This window comes from Marmota flaviventris, chromosome 15 (assembly GCF_047511675.1).
Source record: "Marmota flaviventris isolate mMarFla1 chromosome 15, mMarFla1.hap1, whole genome shotgun sequence".
In the NCBI taxonomy this organism is placed as follows: Eukaryota; Metazoa; Chordata; class Mammalia; order Rodentia; family Sciuridae; genus Marmota; species Marmota flaviventris.
In genome coordinates this window covers 63018811-63045294 of record NC_092512.1, presented here as the reverse complement: position 1 = coordinate 63045294, position 26484 = coordinate 63018811, and the positions used below count along the sequence as shown (strand labels likewise).

Sequence of the window (26484 nt, the reverse complement as noted above, 5' to 3'; positions counted from 1 at the left end):
ATCACTGGCCATAGTGGTGATCCAAAGGAGAGGTTATGTGTACAGAATTTATGCAAGAGAATTCTGTCATATAAATTGGAAGACCATTTTATATATCACATTTTTTTGAGCTTTGTATCTACCAGTTGCCTATTAGCCTTAATCAGGCTATAAAGCCCCAGATTTTAACTTCAACTTTTATTGAGCCTAGTTACTTTCTCATGGTGAAATCCTCTGTACTGTGACATAAACTGCCCCTCTTATCCCACAGAAGGCCGCCACAGGTGCAAGCTTTGGGCTGCTAAAATGCTTGATCATGATTGTGTCAGCGGCTCCCCATGAACTAGAACTAGTCACAGAAAGCAACACAAGGATGTTAACAGCAGATAAAACATCAGCATGAACCACAACCACAAAAACAAGTTTATTTTTGAGAAAACCCTTCATAGTCCTTATCTTAGTTAGTCCTTGTAATGATACTTTAAGGCAAACGTTTAAAGCCATCTCTCCTCTTTGTCTTTTAGAAAACTTATCACTATCAACCAAATGACATACAATACTTATTTAGTATATTTTCTGTTTCTCCCACTAGAAACTCAACTGCAAAAGGCAAGGATTTGGGTCTGCTTGGTCACTGCCCCTTAGCCCCGTACCTAGAACAGTGCCATGACATAGTAGGAACTCAATATTTGTTGTTGAAAGATTATCCCCATGTTTCAAAGGTGGAAAATAAGGGACAAATAAGTTAAGACAACTTGTTAGCAACAGAGGAAGCCTGATGTTATGAGGTGGGTTCCCTCTATCGGGACACATCACCTCCCGTGTAGCAAAGGAAGAAAAGGACCAGAAAAGAAAATGGAGTAAGATTGCTTTCTCGATTGTGGATAAAAATGAGTCTGGATAGCTAGAATGAATCTAGGACCACTAAGACACTTCTTCCTGGGTTTGCTGGATGAGGCAGGAATAGAAGTCAAGTTTTGGAGAGGACAGCCAGGGCCAGGTGAGAGTGCTCAGGATGCTGAGGGTTCTCCTGGCCTCTGTTGCTTACTTCTCTTCCATGTCTGGTGTTTGGCTCATTTCTAGGAGATTTGGGTTAAAAACAAAATTGGTGAAATAGTTTTTAGCTTTTGAGATTTTCAGTTATTTCCAAATCTTTTTAGCGTACCAAATCCCTTGAGTGCTTGGGGACCCTTTCGTGGAAGAGGCCACCGTGAGGGAGAAACCATGGTCTAAAAGAGGAAGAGGACTGGGCATTATGGAAGTTCATGTGGACTTGGAAGTTTGTTTCTTGAGGCAGTTTTAATCTTCCTAGGGGTGGTGATTCTAAAAAGCATTGGCTATCTATGTGGCAAATGTCTAATGAATTGTGCTCCAGAATTCTTGCTTTCCAGTGATAGTTTTATAATGACTAGTTACCCTAACTAAATTACGAATACTCTATTTTAGCTTACTATAAAGAAATCTGACCCCTACTTGTTTCTGTTGTCTTTTGAAAGAAAAGTAAAGATTCTAAATGTTAAATTCAAAGTCGGTTTTGTTTTTGGAAATACGAAGTTGAAATCAAGTTATTCCGATTTAAAATGTTGAAGATAAAAAATATATTTTCACAAAAATGTCTCACTTTTGTTTAGCAAAGGAAGAAAAAGAAAAGTGAAGACTTTTCCAAATCTTTAAAAAATACAGCATGTGCTGCCCACGAGCATATTTTCAGATTTTTCCTAATTTTTTTGACATTATCAATGCTCAATATCAAAAGCCTAATAGCAAAAATTTTAAAGTTTATTTAAAGTACATATTTCTAAATAATAAATAGATCACACAAGGAGATCACATAAAGACAATTTATTTAATTTGTTTAGAAAATAAATAATTAAGCTCTCTTGGAAATGCATTTAGGAAAATAATAAATAAAATTTGATTATTAAATTTACCCACACATTTGTTCTGGCATATACATTTCCATATTAATTGAATCCCTGGTAAAAATGTGTAATCAAATTAGGGGCTTAAATAATATCAGCATTTAGATTCTTCTCATAGACTCTTAGAGTGCATTATTCGTAAGAAAAAAAAATGAAATCGTTTTGCCTTCCTGCCCTAATTAATCATGCAAGGTTGCATGGACAACCCGGAGCAAGGCTCAGAAGTTTTTCTTCAGATGCTAAGAATGGTATGTGTTTGATAGTGTATATAAAAGGAACCAAGAACAAGCACTTGTCACAGCCAAAGCCAGCAGGGTCTCCTCATCGCCCTGGGGAAAGCACTCTACAGTGAAGGGTGTCAAATGCTGACAGACAGGGGTAAACGCAAGGGCTTCAGAGATTCTTAACGTTCTCTTGCTCCTGCTGCATCTGGCAAACTTCCAGGCGTCGCCTGCCTAGACCGCAGAAAGCAGCAGCTGGTGATCCACATTAGCAAATAAGGCCTCAGGGCTACCCCTGTTCCAGCGCTCTGTTCACCAACTGCTATTCACTCAAACAGCTGGATCAGAGCAGAGAGAGCCAAGGCGTCGTTAGAGTTTTATGTGTACAACTGTTTTGATATAGATTGTCTGCTAGAGGCAGAGATAATGATAGCTTTCAAGGCTTGCACGTTGGACCTGGAAGGATGCAGATATTCGAAGGAACTGCGCAGACGCGAGGATTGTGAAACACACACGGCTTTGAATACCAACAGGCAGGCCTTTAGTTGTTCTTGTAACATTGAAGCCTGCAATTTCAACATATTTAGTCACTAATCCTGCTAACATCACTGCAAAGATTTTTTTGGAGGGGTATTAAAGTTATACCAAAATATTTATTTTCAAAAATAATAATCCACAACATGGGTATTTTTTTTTTCCTTTTCAAGGAAAATACAGTGAAAACACATGCTGAAATATGTATCGAGTACTGTGTGTAAATTTTCACACTTGAGCTCCATTCTCAACCTGGTACTCTTAAGATATAGATACAAAAAGGAACAGGGAATATGGTATTAGCATCAAGAATGGGTTGTACTCTGGGTCATGAGGAGGAATATATGATATCTGCTTTGGTTTCTTAATTGATTTGAGTGAAAGTTTTGTTTTCCATTAATTGGAAAAAGGTTTTGAAGGAACTCAATTGAAATTTCCTCTTCATTATAATCCTTCTCCATTATTTTAATGGACATTTTTTTTACTCGCATAAGTAGAGAAAAATATTGGTCTTCAAGAGCAATCTGGATAATTTGAGGAAGCAGATATGGTTTTCAAACACTGAAATGTAGCACCCATTTTAAAAATGGACTGAATTTTCCAAATGGGGAGATGAATATAAAGAGCCACTTAAACTAAAATGCCAATTACATGCAAGACTTTCAGCCAAGACAATATGAAGTTCACTTGGCTTGAATATAAACAAAATGAGAAATACACACATTAGTAATTGTCTTTGAGACATCTGAGCTCTAGAATTTAGCAAATAGAGTTCCCAAGAGATCAAAAGATTTATTCTACTATTTCTGTGTAGCCAACATCAATTCCAAATGCATCTTGTCAAAACATCTTTTTAGTGTAACTCAAGAAATATGTGTTGAGTACCTACTGTGTGCCAAGACCTCTGCTACAAAATCTCTGCTAGGGCTACAGTGGTAAAAGAAAGGAGTTTTTCTCTCTACTTTTTTGAGTTTATAATCTTTAACAGTGTATCATTTAAGATTATATTCAGCTGCATATAACAGAAAACATCAATGACAATCAATCTGTAAAAATAGACTCCTATACTACATACATTGTCCTGCTTACATGATAACCAGACCCTTAAGTCTTTTTCTTCTTGTTTTTCCAGCATCCTTAGAGAGCTGCCTTTTGGTCTAGGGCATTTTCCAATCCCTAATCTTTACCATACATTTTTGCTAGCAAGAAGAGTAAAAGAGCAAAAGGGGAAAAAGTTTCCCTTTATGGAGACTTCTTGGAAATACCATACAACATTTTCACTTATATTTCATGGTGATATGACCATACATAGCTACAAGGGAGGCTACACATGGACTCTTTTGCCAACCGCTTGGCCAGACAGCTAAATACTGGAGTCATGTTCTTATCACAAAATGATAGTGTCACAAGATACAATTTGGTGTTTCTTCCACAAAAGGAAACAGACATTAATCAGCTTGTGCTTAATGTTAATGAAGTTTTCAGGAAAAAAAGAAAAATCATTAAACTGGTTAAATAGGTTTACCTGACAGTCTTCAATCATGTACTAACATAGCAAATATTTTCTGAATACTTGGAATAGCATTTAACTAGGAAAAGAGCTCTTGAAGGATCAAAAGCTGTCTCAGCCGTAAACTAATCAAGGCAATGATTGTTGGGAAGTTACACACATGTCCAACTGAGAAATTTAAAAAGCAGTGTCCCATAAAGAAAGTACAAGAAAATGCTTTGGCAGTTCAGAATAAGAAAGTGTTTGGAGCTTTGTAGATGAGCTGACTTTTGAACTTGACTTTAAAGTGCCTTTGGAGTTTGAATATGTCAAGATAGCATTGTAGAATGGTTTTGTAAAAAGCATACATATTTAAAATAAGCATATTTCATTTCTACTTTGGTCTCTTTTGATAGAGCTATCTAAAATCATTTAACTTTCCCCTCCTCAATAGGCTTGTGCAAAAAGCCACCTACATGGGTATGTCAAAAGTACTGGGAAAATCACAAATTAGCAAATAATTCTTCCCCTCTTTTTAGAAATTTCAGATAGCAAATGCTCAGAAAATGGTTATTGAGTGAGGGGAAAAAACAGCATTAAAAAAACACATGATCAAGGGTGAAAGACATAAGCAAAAAATAGTAATTAATTTGGTTTGGCTAAACAAAGCATGCGTGAAGGACAGTCATAAGGAATAGGTTTATTTAGATCCATCCCTCATGTCCTACTGAAGAGCTTTGATTTAATTTTATAGGTATACATATAACATTGGAAAGTTTTGAGCCCATGGCTCATAAGGATTAATTTTGCAACACTCTTCAAGGTACATGTGAAAATATTATTTTTAGATAAGCAGTTATTGGAAGTGAAGAGGTGAAATAGGTGAATGAGTGGAATTGGAAGGAGGGGTGGGTGGAAAGGACTGATATTTAATAGTAGAGTCAACGGAACTCACGACTTTGGTAGAAAAGGAAAGAGACCAAAATGAACTGGGATATTTTAAGTAAAGGTGACAAGGAAGGTGAAGATGTCATCAACAAATTCGTCATGTAGAAAAAGTAGATTTGAAGGGCTGGGGATGTGGTTCAGTGGTAGTACCCTTGCCTAGCATGCTCAAGTCCCTGGGTTCAATTCCCAGCACCACGAAAAATAAAATAAAAATAAGTTTGAGAAGAAAAACTTCTTTTATCTTTCCAGCACGAGTGATGTCCAAGTAACAATGTCCAGCAAACAATTGCAGAATTAATCCTGGAGTTTGGGTCATAACTGTACATTTTTCTTTAGAGCATTCTCCATTACTAAATCATGATGAATCTTAATTGGGTGAAAAGAAGATGGCTCATAACAGAATGTTAGGGAATAATTTAGGGTTGGAAATTGGAAAAAGAAAAGAAGTCAGAAAAGGAGTTCAGAAGAATCAGAACAACTGTTGCTACTAAGCATGACCTAAGTAAATAATTTATGATAAATTTAAAATATTGAGACTAAGAGGAAATAATATCTTGCTACTTCAGATTTTCCATTTGACATTAAGGAACTATAGTCAATCCATACCTTTCTAGAAGAAAACCAGTAATCAAGACATTTCCTTACCTGCATGAGCTAATTATTCTTATTTTCAGTCATCAGACTCATCCAGCTTAATTTTTTCCCCATATTAAACAGTAGGCAGTGATTAATACTGAGCTAGCTCCCATGAAGGCAAGGTAAAGTGAAAATACTCCTCCAGATTCAGAAATGTCACTAAGGGTTTGAAGGTCCCAGTGTTTGTAAATGTAGCTGAGAGCTAAAGAGACGGAGATTCTCTCTCTTCTGTGCCTGCCTCCCTCTACACAGAAAGATTATCCTTTGATGCAGTGTTAAAGTTGCTGTCTGCCTCATCTACCACCATTGGTGACATGATATTTTGAATTAAGATGAGTCAGTGGGAAGAGTTCCCTGTTGAACACTTCTCCATTCTTAATCCAAATTGATTCTTTGCTCCTCCATGGTCATGTCCACCTCTTGCTCTCCTATACAAGGTCAAGAGTTCTGGTTTCAGACTTCCAGGCATCTACCCTCAACACAAATTAACATGAGTAAACAATTGAAGATATTGCAAAAGAGGGGAAGATATAGGTCCTATAAAAAGGAGATTGCTTTAAGCTTTTGGAAGAATACTCTTATTGTCTAAATCTGAAAACTCTGTATGAAAATCAATTTAGAAATCATCCCTTATAATATCATGTTAAAACTACAAGATTTCTGAGGGGATGAGATGAAGTGGACTTAAAACAGATTTGCTACAAATTGTCCATGTTTGGTAGCTTGAGATTTATGTGAAGGAAAAATAATCATTATCAAGTAGTTAAATATTTTTGGAAAGATAGTTTAGTCAAAAGTATGATTTTGCTGGTAAACACTTTTAATTTATAGAGCTATAAAATCTGTTCTATGAATATGTAAGTTTGAATGGGTGAGAAGAGGCTATGTTGTTTACTGGGTTGGGAGAGAGGGCTGTGTTATACAGGATAGTGTTCATTTATGGGAATCCATGATTCTATGCCCATAACAAAAGCTTTTCTACATACATGCTAAGAGTCTAAAAAATAATAAATATAATTTTAGGACATTTCAGAGTAAACTTGAAAAAAAAATGAAAGAAAGAAACTTAGTGTCTACTACCTCTTCTTTGTATTTTCAAAAGGTGGAGCTAATTTGTATGATACCTTCTGTCAATGGCACAATGTTCAAGATATCTGTGAAAGCTATGTCATGAGGTAAATTAAACTGTAGAAGTTATATGAACATCTAAGAAGTAAAAACAGTAAATGTCAGTGGAGTCAATATGAACGGACTAGATAAAACAATCCAATTTGGGTGGACGACATTTGAAAATGAGTTTTTAATTATCTTTAATTGACTATAACCCTCGCTATGGAATACCTAAAATGTTGAGTCAGCTACTGAATACAGTGGGAATTATCAAATCAAATTGGAACATGCAGATTTAACTCAAACTCTGGTTGGGGGCAAGTCATTTAACCTCTCTGGATTTTACTCATGCATTCACACATATTTTTTGCAATAAATACTCAACATTTCCCCACCTCATCCCTCAGTTTCTTCTCCCATAGACTGAGTTGTCTTAAGAGCGCTGTAGCTCTAACATGTATCATTGAATCATAATTACTGCTTAATGGGGGAATTTCATAAAAAGGAAAATTATGGCTACTTTTGAAGGATCACATGAATTTGGTTTGGATTATTGAAAAAAATTTTGGTCTGGACTAGGAAGACAGCAGTTACAATACCATGGAGCTAGCCTGAGCTTCACCAAGAAGAGCCAGAAGTCTACAGCACCTAGAACTGAGCCTGAAGATGCAGCAGGAAAATAAATAAATAAATAAAACCTGGGAAAGGTTCAAGGGTGGGTGAAACTGACTAATAAAATATCTCCTAGTGGAGGTGGGAAACCTGTCACTGAGAATGAATACAGGGCCATTGCCAGTTCAGAACAGCCACAATTCCACTTTCAGATGGGTCTTACTAGATTGGTGAAATGACTTGAGAACATTGGTTGAAAATGATATTATAACTGTGAGGGGGGAAAAAAAAGTGTGACCGGGTTACTTATTTGACCTTCACAGTATTTCCATGTCACAGTAACATTTACACACAGGTAATTTTTAACATCTGACACTATGTGGGATTCTTTTTTAATGAAACAGTAAGATAAATTACTAATTTATTTTTTCAGTTCCAACATGTAATTTTAACCATGTAGTCATTCACTCCTCCACTCCCCTTCCTTTCCCATAGTTTTCTTTTTTTCTCTCTCTTGAGCACACTCTACCTACCTGAGTTCCCTAAGTCCCCTCAGAATGAAAAAAGAAAAAACTGAGCTGTGTCTATAAGCACCATGAAATAGTCCCTATTATTTTAAGTTTTAAAGTGCTGGAGAAACATTAAGTGAAATCCACCATACTCCTCTTACACGACGCATTTGACCTCTAGATAACGCTAAGCGCTTCATCCCCCAATGCTTTTAATTCTAATCCTTGCCGAGACAAAATTCATTGCTTGAATTACAAGAGTGAGTCTCATTAAGGCTAAAAAAGCAGTGACCCAGATAGCATAATGGATTAATACAGTGACCTTGCAATTTCAGAGCTTTACTTTCAAATCTGACTGTGCAGTCAAATCATTTCAATAGTCAATTAATCAATTGCTTAATACCAGTCAGTAAGCATTCTAAGTCTGGTAGTTAGGAGACCATTTTGGTCAGTGTTATTCTATAAAGAATTAAACTGAGAACAATGGTATGCTTATTAACTCTCAAAAACCTTTCTCCAATGATCAGAATTTTTCAAATAGCATTGAGTGAATTGCTGTGATGCCATAATCAGTAACAATTGTATAATTTGGACAGACATTCTCATAAGCACCGACATTCTGAAACTTAAATTGTAATCATATATACATATTAATGATATGTGTTTACATGGCATTAATGCAAAAAGATTGTAAAGTCTAATAAAAGTAATGTTGACTGAATTACCAGATTCTTACCTGGCTTATTTGTTTTCTGTGGTGTGGAGGCTTGTGCGCACTAGGCAAGCACTTTCCCAACCCCATGTTCTTTAAGGTCACATATTGTCAAGATTATTGTGCCACAAAGAAAATTAATGTGTGTATTGCTCAACAGGACATCCTAGAATCTACAGAATTTATTTATTTATTTTGGGGGGAAGGGGCCATAAACATAATTCTGAGATTTTTATTTATTTATTTATTTGTTTGTTTGTTTGTTTATTTATTTATTTATTTATTTTAGATGCAAGATATTCGGAACCCAGAAGGAACTCAGTATAGCTCCCATCCTCAGATGGCAGCCATGAGACCAAGGGGTCAGCCGGCAGACATCAGGCAGCAGGCAGGAATGATGCAGCATGGCCAGTTGACTACCATCAACCAATCCCAGCTGAGTGCTCAGCTTGGTTTGAACATGGGAGGAAGCAATGTTCCCCACAACTCACCCTCTCCACCAGGGAGCAAATCTGCCACTCCTTCACCATCCAGTTCAGTGCATGAAGATGAAGGCGATGAGACCTCTAAGGTATGAACAGGTTATTTTTAGGGCCCATGGTTACTTTTAGTACCCATTTTGTCATCTTCTTTGACCTCTGGGTGGCACAAGTCTCTATCCTTTAAATGAGAAATTTTGGTGGAGACATATACTTGGTTAATGAAGCATGAGGTTTCAAACCAAATGGCTTAAACCATGTGCCTGGCCAATTACACTTGTAGGTTCCTAATTATCCTTTCAATACAACTGTATTAAGCATAAAAGTCGCTCACACCCATGAAAAGCACTAGTCTGCATAATAAGGCAGAATAAGTCTTATAGGACTCAACTTCCAAATTCAAGCCTAATTTATACTTGTTCAGTAACATCTATTTCAATATAACTATTTTATCTTAAGAAGGCAACAGCCCTGCAGGGGTAAAAAGGCTATGTGACTGTGAGTATGTGTGTGAGTGTGTGTGTGTGTGTGTGTGTGTCTGTGTGTGTGTATTATAATATTATGGTTAGTTGAAACCCTTAAAATCATCTGACCCAACCATTTCATATTGAGGACAAGGAAAGAAAGGGCCAGATGTAAGAGATGGGTTCTTTTAAAAAGAGATGCCTGAACATTTTGTGGTATATCTTTTGTAATCCCCATTCCAATACGGTTACCTCTGTATGTCCAACATCAGTGGTATCATTCTTTTTAAGTTATCTAAATAGGAAAACAGGTTAAGACCTTAGGTGCAGAAGGTAATTAGTTCTCTAAAATACTATAGGCAACTTTTTTGAATGACTGCATGAAAACTGAATGCACTTTCACCTGAAAACACCAAAATAATATTTTTATTGCCTTAATCATCAGACAAGCATCCCAAATTCACCCCCATGAGAAGGACTTTTGTGCCTAGTTACTGTGAAAAAAAAAAAACACTATTAAATAAGCATTGTGTGTTCCTCCTCTTTGTCTCCTTAAAAATCTTACTAATAGTCATTCGTGTCAGCCTCTCTATTCTCTTTTCACCTTTATAAGAATTTTATTTTTGGTAAATGAAACTGTCAACCTGATGCCAAAGGTAACCTTATGGGACTCTGAGATGTATGGTTAATTTCTAATAGCTACACTAATCTTTTAAAGGTCCAGGTGAATCACAATTCATAGATTTCTTTAGCCTCATGACAAGACTGCAATAATGACTGTATTTTCTTGTGTTCTGTTTTCTTGGTACTCTGGCATTTGGGACTTAATCCTGGGGAGACTACCCCTTGCATGGCTAGCTAATTCCTGGAGGTAGCAGATGACACCCCTGAAAGCCCCCTTTTGTTATACAGAGCAACCTACCCAGAGCCCACTTTCTTACCATCTCCTTTATCACACTCTAATAAGTCTGTATTACCCCTGCCCTCTGTCACCCCAGGGCCAGGCATCTGACAACTGGGGACCATCCCTCCAGCTCAGAACCTACCAAAACTATTCAAGCTATCAATCCTAAACTTACTCAGCACTCCTGTCCTGCTTCCTTATTCCTTCCCACAAAATTGTCAAGATTTTCTGGACCATGCTCTGCCCTTGCCTCCTTTCTACCTCCTGACTGGCCTGAGTGCTTTCTCACGTGGCCCTGTGTAGCAGGCCACGTCTCCTCATTCAGAGTGATCTATGAGTCTACACTTCTTTCTTCATGACTATCAGTTCTGTTTTGCCATCTTCCCATACCTGATTAAAACACATCCCAGGACGAATACCAGAACAGCTGCACAACCATGTGTTACCAATGTCAATTGCCCCCACTCTCTGGGACTCTCTCTTTTGCCAGTGGGACAGTCACTCATGACTACGGTGAAAAGACAGAAGGCCAGTTGCTATTAATAATACTGTATGGGTTAGTGGAAGCCTAGACTTTAGCTGACCCTTTAGAGGGCAAAATAATTTTCTTCAGAAAATATGGATTATTCTAATGTGAATTCTTGAACCTAAAAGTAAATAATATCAAGAATTTGTGGCCAGCGTTGTAAATATTGGGTTATGCATCAATGATTCAAGTCAATTTCTTAAACAAAGGTGGCATATTGTATATTATAAGGAAAAAAAATAATGTTCTGCTCATAGTAAGGATCAATTTGTGCATCTGGATTGTATCTTTATCAGTATTCCTTGCTGATATTTCAGGAAATTAAATGTAAAATCAGTAGCTCTTCTGACGGTAAAGTTTATTCCGTATTGTTCTTAATTACAAGAGCCTTTTCCACACCCTTCAATTTATATGAGTCGATGAATGAGTAGAAACCTGAGATTCATAGAATTTATGTTCTCAGATTCTGCCATTTGCTATTAACCCCTTATATCCACATTCCATAATTTTGCTAAGGCATGAATTTATACTTTATAAGTTTCCAAGCTGGTGTGAAATTTTTCCAGTAGAGTTCCTACTCAATTGCTAAATATCCACATCTCAAAATAATGCATATTTCTTTATTTGTGATTGTACAATATAATTCATATGCTCTAGGTGCAGAACTAGAGATGGATTTGTTCAGGTTTAAGGATGGATTCTAGAGATTGTACCTGTTAGAAACAGATTTTTGTCTACACAAACATGTGTAAGGTCCTGTTTAGTTTAAGTATATTTTCTATCTCAAGAAAAGTCACCACCCCTTTCCAGCTGTATGCAATCTTCTTCACTTTCCCTTCAATTCAAAATCTTTCTACCCATTTATTCAATTTATATTTATTAAATTGCTAGAAAAATTCTTTGATGAAAATGCTCAAGCCTTTTTTTTATCACACTTAAGGATTAAAGTAAATTTTCCTTTGTATATAAGTAGAATCTATGTGGAATATTGTATTGCGACGGCTCCAGTTAGATTTAAAACAGCATTAAGTCAAAAAGATCATTTAAATCATTTCAAACAAGCGAACCAAAAAGGAATATTGAGTTCCACACCAGGAAAAAAAAAAAAGCAGCTTTTAAAGCTTCCCTCTTAGCACTTTGTGCTCTCTTTAAGCAATTACATATTGATTCCAGTTTATCTAATTGAACAATTAAATGAAATAAGTCTGTTTTGACAGGGAGAAATATTGTAAATACACCAGTAGAATTAATTATCACCTTATAAACACTACCCATGGTTTTGATTACTCTGAAGCTGTGTTGGCAGCTTTAAGTCATAAATGAGACATACAGGAAAGCATCAAAGCAATATAAACTTAGGCAGCTTGTGGTTCTAAGCCTGTAATCCAGTACTTGTAATTTAACAGACACTTTAAGACACTTAAAAGTATCTGGCATTACAAGAATATTTTTGGCAGTTTTCCTTTAAGGAATTTATGGGCTAAGAGTCACAGTATATGTATTTTTTTTATCCTTTTACTTTCAGTTTTTCTGTTGAAATTATCCTTATGTCTTATATGTGTCTCATGTAAGTAGCTTATAATGAGATGATATTTTGCTTTCACATGAAGCATTTGCAGCATTTATATTAATATAAGTACTAAAATATCTGGGTTTATCTTTCCATCTAAGTGTGATACTGTTCAATTTCTTTTTCTTTGTTCTTATTTTCTTTATTCCATTATGTTTTTCTTATAGGATTGAAATTTTTTACTTCCTTTTCTCTTTCAGTAGCTTTCCCAAACATACAACCATGGAAAAGTCTAAAACTGATCGATATCTTTACCCACTTCCTTAGATTTACTCCAAATAACTTCCTTCCTATTTATATTGGAAACACTTGTTCATTTTCAAGATAATTTGGTTGTATCCTCTAATTTAATAAACTCCATAAAACACTTAAGTTATTTTATATGCTCTTTTATCCTCCAGACTTAAATACATATTTTTTCACTTGACATCACTTTCTTTATAGCTTTAAGATATTCTTTGGTAAGGGTCTGTTGGGCATAGGTTTACCTTAAAAAGTACTTTTGCTGGGTACAGAATTTCTAGAGGCACAGTTATTATTCTCCATCAGCATTTTAAAGATATTATATTATTCTACTGAGTCCTGGTTTCTGTGTTATTTGTGAGAATTCTACTGTTCTCTATTTTTCTTTGAAAGTAATCTGTCTTTACTCTCTTGCCTTTCGTGCCATGTAGCTTCATTGTGATATATGTGGGTTTCTTCACATTTATCCTTAATTTAATTATCTCCATCATATCTAGAAAATTTTTAATAATTTTTTTGAGATATTGCTTCTGCCCCATTCTTATTTTCTTTTCATTCTGTAATTCTGAAAGGATCAATGTTAGAATTTCTCATCTTATCCTTCACAATTATTTTCTTCTACATTTGCTACTTTCTTGTCTGCTGTGTTACATTCTAATTCATTTATATTTATTTATCAGTTCATACTTTCATGTCCTTTTTCAGATGTATCTAATCAAAATGAAATTCAAAATGATCTATTAAGCTTCAAATTTCAAATATATGTCTAGTTTTATTCTCAAATCTGGATATTTTTATAGTTGCTTGTTCTTTACTCAGATTTTAACTCTTTTATTCATACAAACAAGTTAAATACATTTGTTGTATACCCTCTCTTTGCTAATTCCAGTGCATGAAGTCTTTTGTGGACTGATTCTATTTTAATAGCCTATTTTGTTTCATTTTTCTTTTTATTCTTTATTTATAATCAATAATAATAATAATAATAATAATAATAATAATAATAATTTGCTTGTGGAATGAAAGCTGATATTTATTTAAACTTTAAAAGAATTCTTTTAGATCTGGCTTGAAGCCAGCATCTTTAAAATGCTGATGGAGAATAATAATTGAATCTAGAAATTTTATACCCAGCTAAAGTACTTTTTAAGGTAAACATATTCCCAACAGACTCTCAAAAATGAATTCTTTCATTATCTTCAAAGATGATTTTTAGTTGTTTTTGCCTGATATCTTGGACCATTATAATCTAGAACCACACTTTAGATTTTCAGATGACCCACATGGTAATGCAAATGGCTTTTGTTTTTGAATTTTAGCAAGAGATTTTTCCACCTCTTAGTATCAGGATTCTAGGACAATCATCCTTATAGGTACTAAGACGACCCTTACATGGAAAATTACATTACTCTATCCTTCCATTGAGAGTCTCTTTTACATCCTGACTTTAATAGAACCCTCTTATAAACATACTGCCTTGGTGAACCATGGACTTTGTCTTCTATCTACTGTACCCTTTAATCCATCACAGCTGTTTCCATAAAAATCTTCAGTATGAGAGCTGACATCAGTATTCTACTTACTTCTCTGGGTTTCCTCTTTCACCAATTTTTTTGCCTTCAGGAGTCTTACTAATTTCATCAGTATATGTGCTCTGACAAACTAGACAGAAACAAAAAGTTTTTATTCTCAAAGCAAATAAGACAAGTCACTGCAGCAGGAATTAAATAAGCCTTTATTGGTAACTAGCAGGTATTTACTACTGTTCCACAGTCAAGAAGACTCCTGTAGTAAAGTAAAAATGATAGATAGTTTTCTATAATCATCAAGGAAATGAAGCTGTTTTAAAACCAAATGTCCTGTCACTTTATTTAGCGATGGCACAAAATACTTAAAATTGGTACTTGAAAGCCTAGTATTTTCTACATCAAACTATATTTATTATACAATTGTTCAATACCTCAAATGATGTAATGCATATGATATTTTTAAAGAATTCCTTAGACTCCAGCAAACAGATGTTCCTATTTTTTGTTTGTTTGTCTGTACTAGGAATTGAATGCAGGGTGCTCTACCTCTGAGCTGCATCCCTAGCACATCCCCCTTTTTAACTTTTATTTTGAGACAGAGTCTCATTAAATTGCTGAGGCTAGCCTCATACTTACAATCCCTCTGCCTCATCCTCCCCAGTCGCTGGGGTTACATATATTTACCCCCCACCCGTGGCTGTCATTTACTTTACAAAAGAAAAAGTATCCCATTTGTTAGAGCTGAGCCTAACAAATTCATTCAGGAAAAAATGATAAAATTCAAACAGCCGATGTCTGATTCCAAATTATTTTTACTAAGATCTATTTAAATAATTGAAATTATGCTAGGATAGAGTATTTTCAGAGAGCATGTATTCTTAGGCATGTCTTAGATGACTGAGCATATTTGATTAATTCATGGAATAAAAAGAAAGTGAGACTTAGCCACCTGGCATTTAATTCAGTAGGACCCTACCTCAACAGCTTGCATTCTTTATAAAGCAGGAGAAACCCTCAATCCAAAATAGGAAAAAATAAACATATCACCCTACTCAGACAAATTTTAAAAAGATCAAGTGGCTCCAATAAAATTGACAAATATAACTAGTAGGTGTATATAATTACAACTAACCTTTTTTTTTTTTTCTCATTTTAAAATGATTTCTCTGGACAGTAGCCCAAACTTTCTATTTCACATGAGGCCAACTGAGTGCCTTTGCTAAACTTGTCCAAAAATAATACTAAGCTGTGTATGGCAGAACCAAGGATCCTTAAAAATTAATTTGTGTTAAAAACTCTGATACTAACACAACGCGCCACAGTTGTGAGTCATTTCAAAAGTAAAGCCCTTCATGTGTGTTTGATGTTTTGAGTCATTGAATGTTCTGTTATTATTAATGGTACTAATAAACCCAATTGTAAAATGAAAGAAGTGCTACAGCCTTGCTGATTTCACAGTAACTAGATGACTTCTTTCCGTGCTTATTTGAATTCATTCTCATAAGGGGATTTTAGATAACACAGTTCAGAAAGAAAAGAATGAATTTAAGCAGCAACATTTTCACTTAGAGAAACAGTACCATCACCAAAAAGTGCTGTGATGTGCCCTGTTTCTATGGAGAAGATTTTATAATATTTACTTTATATGATAAGAGTTATAAGTGGAGTTCTATGTTGTTTGTTCAGCCTATTATGCAGATGGTGCTTGATTAAAATCTATTTTAAACTACAGCGATTACTGCAAGATAGTGTGCATTAAACAGCTCTCCCAGCTCCATTAAAGGCTTTGGGACCATGGCAGTTTATTTTAAATATGCTTATAGACGTTTCTAACTTCTCCAGGGATGTTTTAGAATCAGTGATTCTCTTTCCTTAATAATATTTTTGGGGTGCTGGGGATCAAACCCAGGGCTTTGTGCATGCTAGGCAAGTGCTCAACCACTGAGCTACACAGCCCCCTTTCCTTGATAATATTAAGATCATGTACTCTGAATTCTTAAGAAGTATTATTTAAGCAATACTGTTAGTATATACTTTTTAAAAATATTATCATTTCCTTGTGATATATAAGTTAAATGTATCCCTTTAATTCAGCAATAAGACATGACAGGAGGTGAATTACCAGAAGCCTAAGGATACCTCTAGGGATTTGAGAGACATATCAAGGTCTTTGAGCAAGTTACATGAAGCATATGCATCTGGGGAAAGTTTATGCATGATTTCATTTATAAGTATTAGTTTTGTATTTGTGTATGCATTTATTCATTAGTGCTTTAAATGAATGGGAAATAAGTCTGTGGGTAATCAGAACAACATTTAGGGCTTTAGATCAGCCATGTTTTAGTTGCTATGACTTTTTTTTTTAAGAGAGAGAGAGAGAGAGAATTTTAACATTTATTTCTTAGTTTTCGGCGGACACAACATCTTTGTTTGTATGTGGTGCTGAGGATCGAACCTGGGCCTCACGCATTCCAGGCGAGCGCACCACCGCTTGAGCCACATCCCCAGCCTAGTTGTTGCTATGACTTTCATACAGTTTTTGTATGCATTTCACATTTTATTTGCCTTGTAATTCTAAGCTTTTGCTCAGTGCTAAAAATTACAAGAGCAAAAATATATGATGATCCACTGTATTACAGCATTGTACTATTTCCATGAAGGATGCAGCAATGATTAAGACTTACTTTGTGCTTACCCTCGTGAGGAGATTTTATTTTTTTTATAAGGTTTCTCCTATATTCTAAAGATCATGATGTTGAAATTCACTCTCCAGTCATAAAAGCCCAGTAACTTTAAAAATATTGTACTCTAGAACTGCCTTGTATACAGTGTTGTACTGTGCAATACACAAGTCACTAGTTGTCTATAAATGCTTGCATTTAAATTTAATTCGTTACAATTCAGTTCTAAAATTTTGATTCCTCAATTGCGCTAACCACATTATAAGTGGTCTATACCCACATATGGCTAGTGGTTACCCTTTTGGACAGTGTAGAGAACATTTCTGTAATTCCAGAAAGTTCTCTGAGACATTGCTGTTCTGAACTATGGAAATCAGAACTTCTTAGAAACTTGAGATATAAAATTGTGAGCTTGTATCCATCAGTGCAAGAATTTAGGATCCAGATAGTACTCAAACTTCAGGTCCAGGGATATATTATAAATCCATTTAGCTAGTTTTTCTACCACAATCATATTCATCATCATTGTGTTCATCCCAAATAATCTATGGTCAAAAGAGCCAGGTATTTTTCAAAATGCAATCCATTACTGGCATATGAATGCATCCAAATTATAGCAACATTTCTTTTTTCAAGAAAGCTTTGCATATGAGCAATGACCATGTTCTTTTCACATAATTAACAAAACTACCCCCAGAAAGTAGGTTTTATAAACTCCCAGCTTGTTACATAGAATCTAAAGTGGCAGATCATTTCTGCCCCTTTCCAATGCAAGAAAAGTGTAAAAAGAAAAAAAACAGATCAAGGGGCAAAAAGAATTAGCAAGCACCATCCTTGTATTCAGATATCAAAGACATCAAACCAAAGAGTGAATTTCCATTCCATTTATTATATCCTAAAAAGCAAAGCTATTGTGCATGCCCAGTAAGCCTTGATAGAAGAACATTGAGCAATATAATGAATAATTCTCTCCAAAGCACATTTTATTTTTATGAAAAGAGAGATCTTTCATACATAGCTTTTTTCCTAGCTTATCTAAGTCTTCTGTGGAAATTGGGCATTATCTTAAATAAATCATAGGTGGGTTCTATTAAGTCAATTCTATGAGTGGTCAGAGTATTATGATCCAAAAATATAGCTTTGATAATCTAGTTTAATTATTGAAGGAAAAACAATGAGTCTGGAATAATGAATCTGGAATATATTAGGTCTGTCCTTTAGATTGATCTTTCTAGATGCCAATTCTGTTCCATAATTTATAATTTAGACCAAGGTTACTATGCATATATATATTTAAAGGCAAAGCATAGTATGTTGTCAACTGAAAGCAGATCCATATGCTTTTACCCATGGCAAATACAAAGATGATGTGCTGTTATGAAAATGTTGGGTAGTCTGGCTTTAATGGAGGTGACAGCCTGCTCTGCAGCTTAGTGCCTCTCAAATACCCAATCAGATAGACAATTGAAACTTCAGAGTTACATCCCATAATACATAAATGATGTTTTCTGAGCCTTCAAAATGTGGAGGCAGAATTCATGACTTCTATTAAACAAAGCTCTGAGACTGAGCAAAACTGCATCCTGCCAACCCTACAAGACAAGCCAGGAAATTCTAGGAAAACCTTCCAGACAACTGACCAAATAGGTTGGTTGCATGAAGTTAAATTTAGAGTTTTCTACAGGGTTGCTATACATTGCCTCAAAATGATAATTTGTGATTTTGATACACTTAATATTTGAATTTCTTACTGGCAGTAACAAGTTCTCCTGCTTCATCAGGTTTTGCCTACAAAGTAGAGCCCTGTGTCAAACACAAGAGGATAACTGTTTGAATACTAGTTTAATAAGGAAATGAGCATTAATACCTGTGGTTCAAACACAATTTTAGATAATAGAGGAGGGAAAAATAATTTGGGGAAATCCTTTAATGATAACATTTACAGTGCATGATAGGAGATTTATCTCTGTGATTCATATTTGATTATTTTGCAAAGAGATTGATATAAACTGCAGTCATGGAGATTTCAATGTGTCTGATCATTAATTTTTTAATTAAAGTTTAAAATGAGTCTAGGTAATTTTCAACATGGATAAGAATTCACTTATCTCTGCAATTTTATTCCCTTTTCCTAAATATCCCTGATCTTTGATGAAATATGCCCTCTAATTTCATGATCACTCTTTTTTATCCGGGTTTACTGAGGTATAATTGACAAATAAAATTGTGTATAATTAAAGAATACAACATGATGATTTGATACACATGTACATTGTGAAATGATCACTACAATTAAGTTAATTACCTCATCTACCCCCTCACATGGTCACCTTTTTTGTTGTTTTCTATTAGTTGTTTTTTGGTTTTTGTTTTGTTGTTGTTGTTGTTGTTGTTGTTGTTTGTGTGTGTGTGTGTGTGTGTGTGTGTGTGTGTGTGTTGCTAGGAATTGAACCCAGGCCTTGTGCATGTGAGGCAAGCACTCTACCAACTGAGCCATATCCCCAGCCCTATTTTTTCTTTTTATTAACAATGCTTAAGGTCCACCAGTTTACTTGTCAAGTATACAATACAGTATTGTTAACTATAGTCATGATGCTGTTAAATCCTCAGAAGTTAATCATCTTGTAACTAACTGAAAGTTTGTACCCTTCAACCACTCCATGTTTAATATTCTTCACTGTGGACCTTGCTGACTTCTTTTATTTTTCTTTTCAGTAAGTGATTATGAATGTAAAACTGCCAGGTTTAAAAAATTGGAAAATTATTTAAAAATTAGAGAAAAATTACAAAGACCCATCCTATAACCAAGGAAATTACTATTAACACGTCAAATACTTTTTAAATCTATGCATGTTTTCTCTTTCACTGCATATTGCTTATTGCCCTCAAGTGCTCAAATAAATTTGAGAGGATTAATCTCCTGTAACAGAAACCATTTGTGCTTTCATTCATTCATTCTTCCAATTATGCTATGATTTTGTGATTTTATATTTGCTACTATTATAGCACATGTTAAACAGTTTCTGCATTTTAGGAATGATTATAAGATCAGTGATCAAAACTAGACCTGGACCTTGACTTCATAGTGCAGGGGCAGAAGATCATCTAACAGCCACACACAGATAATTGTATAAGTTTGATACATACTATGAATGGAACTATATAGAACTAACTGAGTGAATAAGAGCTCAACTTGAATTTGAGATATCTTTGAGATTTGCAAATACACATGCCCAACAATCACTGTTTCTATGCATGTAAAACTCAGGGAAAACATGAACTTAACAATTATCCAGTCACAAATAGCAGTGTAAACTCATCATACTTATGAGATTACTTCAGTACAAACTCAGAAGAAGGGGATTTACAGAAAAAAAAAATCAGCAATGCTACCATATAGTGATCACTTGGAGAAAAATGAGCCAAAAAAAAAACATGATTCTTAACCAAACAAGGCCAGCAAAATACGAGTGAAACCCAGAAAGGGTGGTATTATGGAACTCTTGGAAAACAGGGTCTTCCCAGTGAGAATCAGGTAAGGTTGGTGCTAAAAAGTCCTTTGGATTTAGCATTGTGGTGGGAAGCACACTCAAGCAATCAGCAGAGGCTGCATACAGCCAGCACAGACTACCACTTGGGGGAGTTTACTTGAGAAGAGGAGAAAGATATGACTATATGTAGCCTTGGGGCACAGGGAAAGTTTTCTTGTTTATTTGTTTGTTTGTTTTTTTCTCTCAAGGTAGTTAAATGTCAATTAAAAGAGTAAAGAAGAACAGTTGAGAGTGTGTGAGACTAATCTCCAACCCTTAGACATCTGATTACCCATATAAAGTTAAGACCTGGGCATTGGGTATTTATCAAAAGCTTTCCAGGTGATTCCAGTGTGCAGATATACTTGAGAACCTCCATTCTGTGTCACATAGGTCTATGTGTTTAATTTAGAGCCAGCACACCCATTTGTCCTATATCAGCTCAGCCCTATCATTCTAGTCCTCTGATAGGCTTACATGAGTGCCAACAATTTCACAGGACCACCTCTCAGATCCATCCTGGGGAATCTATCATCTAGAGTTAATCTACATTAGCTTGTCAACTCGGTTCAGAGCATCCTGTCCCCAAGGGGCTCTTTGATCTGCTTCAGTAGATAATTTCAGAATATTAATCTTTTTAAATATATTTCTCAATAAAGACAGAGAACTCATTTAGCTTCCTTCCTATCTCTGTTTGAACTTGGGCATATCTTTCAAACTGAACATAAGGTATGCAACATGAGGGTCATCTCTTTCCATTCAATGAATTATTTTTAAATCTTCTAAGGCATCATAATTAATATTTGAATGTCTTTAACATTTTTTTAAAATATATAACTATATGCTACCTCAGTGATCATAAAATGGTACTGCAACTGTTTTACAGTAGAAGAAACAAGGGCCCAGAACAACTAATTTAATGAAAAGAACACAGATAAAAATAATAAGTAAAAGGAGGGCATGGAGCTAGATCTGTTGATGTATCCACAGGTTTCTTAGTAGATCATTCTTCTGAAATGGTGGCAATTATTTTATACAAATGCCCCACCCAGCAAGTTATGTGGATCAAATATATATTACATTATATCTGCAAAGAGGAGAAAGTGAAAACTACCACAACAGTGGATGATGGAGTATCTGCAATGGCAATGGCCACTCAGTCAGGAAATAGTGCACATGGGACTTACATTGGTGGAAGTGGCATGTGGAAAAGGATTCGTCATTTACAGGACTAGTATGTATTCTATTGACTCATATAATTTTTATCAATGGAAAGAAATCATAGCCTTAATTCCTGATTTCATAGAATTGGTTGAAGTGAGATCACATCTAGTCAAGTAAAAAAAGATGATATTCAGACATAAGTGTCTTAAACACATCAAGAGTGGTTCCCCACCACCACCATTTTATCAGAATAGCAATTAAAATTATCCACATAGTCATCCGTGAAACAATGGGAGAACATGGAATCTATTTTTAAATGGAGTAAAAAGTTGTCCTATAAATCTCTAAAATTTAGTTTTCAGAGGTACATTCTTCGATATGGTAGCCATTAGCTATTTGAATTTGAATAAGGCTAAAATTTAGTTCCATATTTCCTGAAGCCATATTTTAAACGTTCATTGGCTTCCTATGACTTGTGTCTATTGCATAGGATAATGCAGATTATAGAACTTCTCCATAATTGCATGGATCTAGGGTCAAAATTATGCCATTCTTTACACTATGAGCATTGCTAGGTTTTCCCAACAGCATTCCATAGACCTAAGTGTAAAGTGAAAAACCATTTGACTTTACTTACTTGACATGTTGCCCTTATGGTTTTAAAATAATTATGAAGATAAGAATGAACTCTCCAGAAGCAAGTTAGATTGCTCATGCAATCACATCACTACAAAAGAAATTTGCTACTGCCACAGTTACACTGAAAGAGAAAAAGAAAAAGAGTTAGGTGTTAGGTATAATACTTAATTGTGGAGCAATATTGTAAAAAGTATTATTATTATTATTATTATTATTATTATTATTATTATTATTATACAGTACCAAGGATTGAACTTAGGTCCTAGCACATGCTAGTTAAAACTGACCTATACCCCCTAGCCATTTATTTTATTTTGAGACAGGGTCTCACTAAGTTGCCAAGTGTGGCCTTGAATTTGCCATCCTCCTGCCTCAGCTTTTGGAATAGATGGGATTACAGGGATGTGCCTTCACATTCATCACTAAAGTTTTTTAGAACTATGTAAATTGAGCTGGGAGAAGAATGAATATGAAGATATGAATATGAATATGGAGAAGGATGAATATGAAGACTACACGAAATACAAAAGGATTATTTCTTTGTGCGTGTGTGTGCATGTGTGTGCACGTGCGTGTGTTTCCCTAGTGCTAGTGATTGAACCCAGTTCTTACATACTAGGTCAGCACTCTACCACTGAGCTATATCCCCAACCTCAAATATGAAGTTTTAGCTGAGACAACAACATTGGCCACAATTTTTCTGTTCCTCTACAATTGTGTGTTGATTTTTGTTTCAGATCAATGGAGGAGAGAAGCGGCCTGCCTCTGATATAGGGAAAAAACCCAAAACCCCCAAAAAGAAGAAGAAGAAGGACCCTAATGAGCCTCAGAAGCCTGTGTCTGCCTATGCGTTATTCTTTCGTGATACTCAGGCTGCCATCAAGGGCCAAAATCCAAATGCTACCTTTGGAGAAGTCTCTAAAATTGTGGCTTCGATGTGGGATGGTTTAGGAGAAGAGCAAAAACAGGTAAGAAGGGATTCAAAATGGAGAGGTAATCAACGTGATTTGAGACAATGTATTCACTCTTCAAGAGATGGTTTCTGAGGGCTTTGGGTAAATTCTTCTGTGGCTGAGAATGTGCTCCGTCAGAACCAGACTTTAAGAGATGTTCATATAAATTTTATCATTCCTCTATAAACAGCATGTTAGTTGCTTAGTCTCAAAGTTTATGTAGCGTAGTTACTTTTGGAAGGACTTCTGCATATCCCAGCCAGGATTACCTCATTCCTCAATGTTGCCAATGTGATCATAAAGACTAAAAAAGTCCTTAAAGTATTTTGAGAACTGTCCACACCTCTCTTCAGCACTTATTGTTTACCCTTTTGCCATCAAAACCCTCTTTGCTCTTTGCAAAATGAACCTCAAATTGAAGGGTTCTTACCCATGGTCATTTCCTAAAGACCTCTATGGTGTTATTCAACCCCCCATATTTATTTATACCACATTTCCAGGTTGTGTTAACTGGGACCAGATGCCAGCCTTTTCCTTCTCTTGTGGATTGTCATAGTGTAACTGAGGACCAAATGACACATGGTGGCAACAGCAAAGTAGCTCAAAAGAACTTAAAGTGGATGCAGGATCATAGAGACAGAATGAGAATTCAGTGAACAGATATAGCCACACTAACAAAGAAGCCATTTTGATACCCTACATCAAAACCAGGAACTAGATGTGCATTATCACTAAGTAGACACTTATTGTCAAAAAGAAAACACTAAATAAGCATGATCATTAAAATAAGTCATTGGAATGACTATGCAGATGTACTTTGTGCATTGCAAAATACTGAGTTGCATTAATGATCATATTTGGTTATTGATAGAGACACTTAACTCTCTTCACCATGTCCTGAAAAGTAGGTAAAAAAAAAAAAAAACAGAAAATTTCAAACCTATTTATGCATCTAGAAGAATCTATATACTGTGACTATATGTCACCATCTATAATATCTAGGTTTTTATTAAGCCCTTTTATTCATTATCTCATTTGCTCTCTTCAATACTCATGGGTATTCAAATTTTGCAGACTGTGAAATGGAGCCCAGTAAATTAAATGCATTGGTTTATGAAGACATATTTGCTGAGCACTTATTTTCCAGGCATTATTTTAGACACAGGAGATATGGCAGAGAACAAGTCCTATTGTGTTGAAATTTTGTGTAAGATTACATGACTGATACATGAAATTACTATGACTAAAACTTGTCACTTAACTTTCAGTTCTTTTCCTGACGAACTCTTTGTAATCAATAATAATCATAATGATTAAACCAGTTGCTAAGGAAACATACAACCTGGCCCTTTGGCTCCCCTCTCCTATGTCAAAGCTATCTTCTGTCTTCTGTTTGTTCCAAGACTACCAGTCTGAAGGGATGCCTTCATTGGAGAGTACAGGCTCCTGACCTATGGAGCACTGTGCTGTAAGAGCCATCTTCGAGGATGGAGAACACACCACTGAAACTTTCTGTGTACTGAATTAAAATATCCATCTCCCTGTTAATAGGATAGTTGATATTGTGTTGTGTGATTCTAATTAAAACCTAATATAGTTGTTTCAGGATTTTAGAGCTGGTTTCTATTCTAACTCAGATCAATTTGCTTTTCTACTCCCAAATTCTGAGATATGGTTCCCAGTGGCTGTTGGACTTGAATCAAGGAGGAATTGTACAGAGAGACTTCAGTCCTCCTCTTAGTAGAGCATTGCTGAATGACAAACTAAGTGCATGGGAACCAGGAATCCCAACTCTGTCCCTCTTGAATCATTCCACATTAGTGCCTCCTTGTCCTACCCATGAAGTCATGTGTAAGGACACACCTCTCTCTCTGCTCCAGTAACCCCTCTGTGTATTCTTGGATATGCACTCAGCTTCAGTACACTTAAACTTTTTTTTTCCTTTTTGAGATAGAATTTCCTGAAAGAAACTTCCAGAAAGCAACTTCCTTCCCTAAGGACTGCATGCAGCAACTCTTGTTCATGAGAAGATAGGCATGATTTCCTGCTCAGCCCCTCTTTCCTACCCAATATTTATTTGGTGACTGAATGAGGAATATTGTTCCCAGGCTCCTTGATGCTGCATTGGCTTCTACTTTTGTCAGAAGCCTTCTTTTAAGGAATGTCAGTCGCCTCTACTAACATTCATCTTACTTCTAGTTCTCTGATCCCAGTCTTCCTAATTATTTCCCACATTCAGGATCAGTGGTTTTAAAAGAGGAAGATTGGTGAAGGTTTTGCCTAGTCTAGGATTGGTCCTTTATATTACCTATATTAAAAAAGAAGTACCTGTTGTTTCTGGTGGAAAAGAATAATGTTCATATGATAAAAAGCAGATAGTTCCTTAATGCAGTTTACAAAAATCAGTGGATTTCTTCCCACCAAGTCCATTGTAATATGGCTTTTTGTTTTTTATATAGCAAGAAGGAGGCTCCATGGTAGAGCATTTGCCTAGCAAAAGCAAAGTCCTGAGTTCAATCCCTAGTACCACTAAGGGTACTAGGTAAAATAGAAAGAAGAGAACATTAAGATCATATCCCACATCCTTTCTGTCTGACCATATAAGGTATTTACAGACCCAAAGAACATGAGATTGACCCAAAGAACAACTGTGATGTTAAAAAGAGAAATTATTCTCGTTCTCCTATTCTAGTTTTCAAAATTGAGGCCAAGCCTTTCTAATGTAGACAAGATCACAATTATGATTTTTAATGGCATATATATAATGACAAATGTTTTCCCTTTTTTCTGTTATATTTTATTTCTAAATTAGTAAGTAACTCACAACCAGTCTACCTTTGGGATCTCTCTTCATGTAAATAGTTGGGGGAGAATTCATTTTTATAGATGAAGGATGAAATTGCATATAGGTGACCTATATAACTCATTAAGTATTATAAAGCAATCTCAGAATCAAAATCCAATTGCTAACAAAAGTTCAACCAAGGTTGTTTTGGAACATACTTTGAAAGCAATAACTCCATGTTTTGTTTCATATAAAAAGTAAATGTTTTAAAATTTGAATACTTATTTGAGAGTTAGCAAAAAAAGGTATTGGGAGCAATTTGGGTCACCCTAAGATGGTTTATCC

At 35.4% G+C, this 26484-nt stretch overlaps 1 protein-coding gene across 1 annotated transcript in view; it reads left to right on the top strand.

The window, feature by feature from the left end:
- The window catches only part of Tox (thymocyte selection associated high mobility group box), a 299896-nt gene that overhangs the window by 244092 nt on the left and 29320 nt on the right, over nt 1-26484 (top strand). The window contains exons 4-5 of the mRNA XM_027932903.2: nt 8962-9243; nt 23139-23369. Of these exons, the coding sequence (XP_027788704.1) occupies nt 8962-9243; nt 23139-23369 (513 nt within the window). The remainder of the gene's footprint in view (nt 1-8961; nt 9244-23138; nt 23370-26484) is intronic.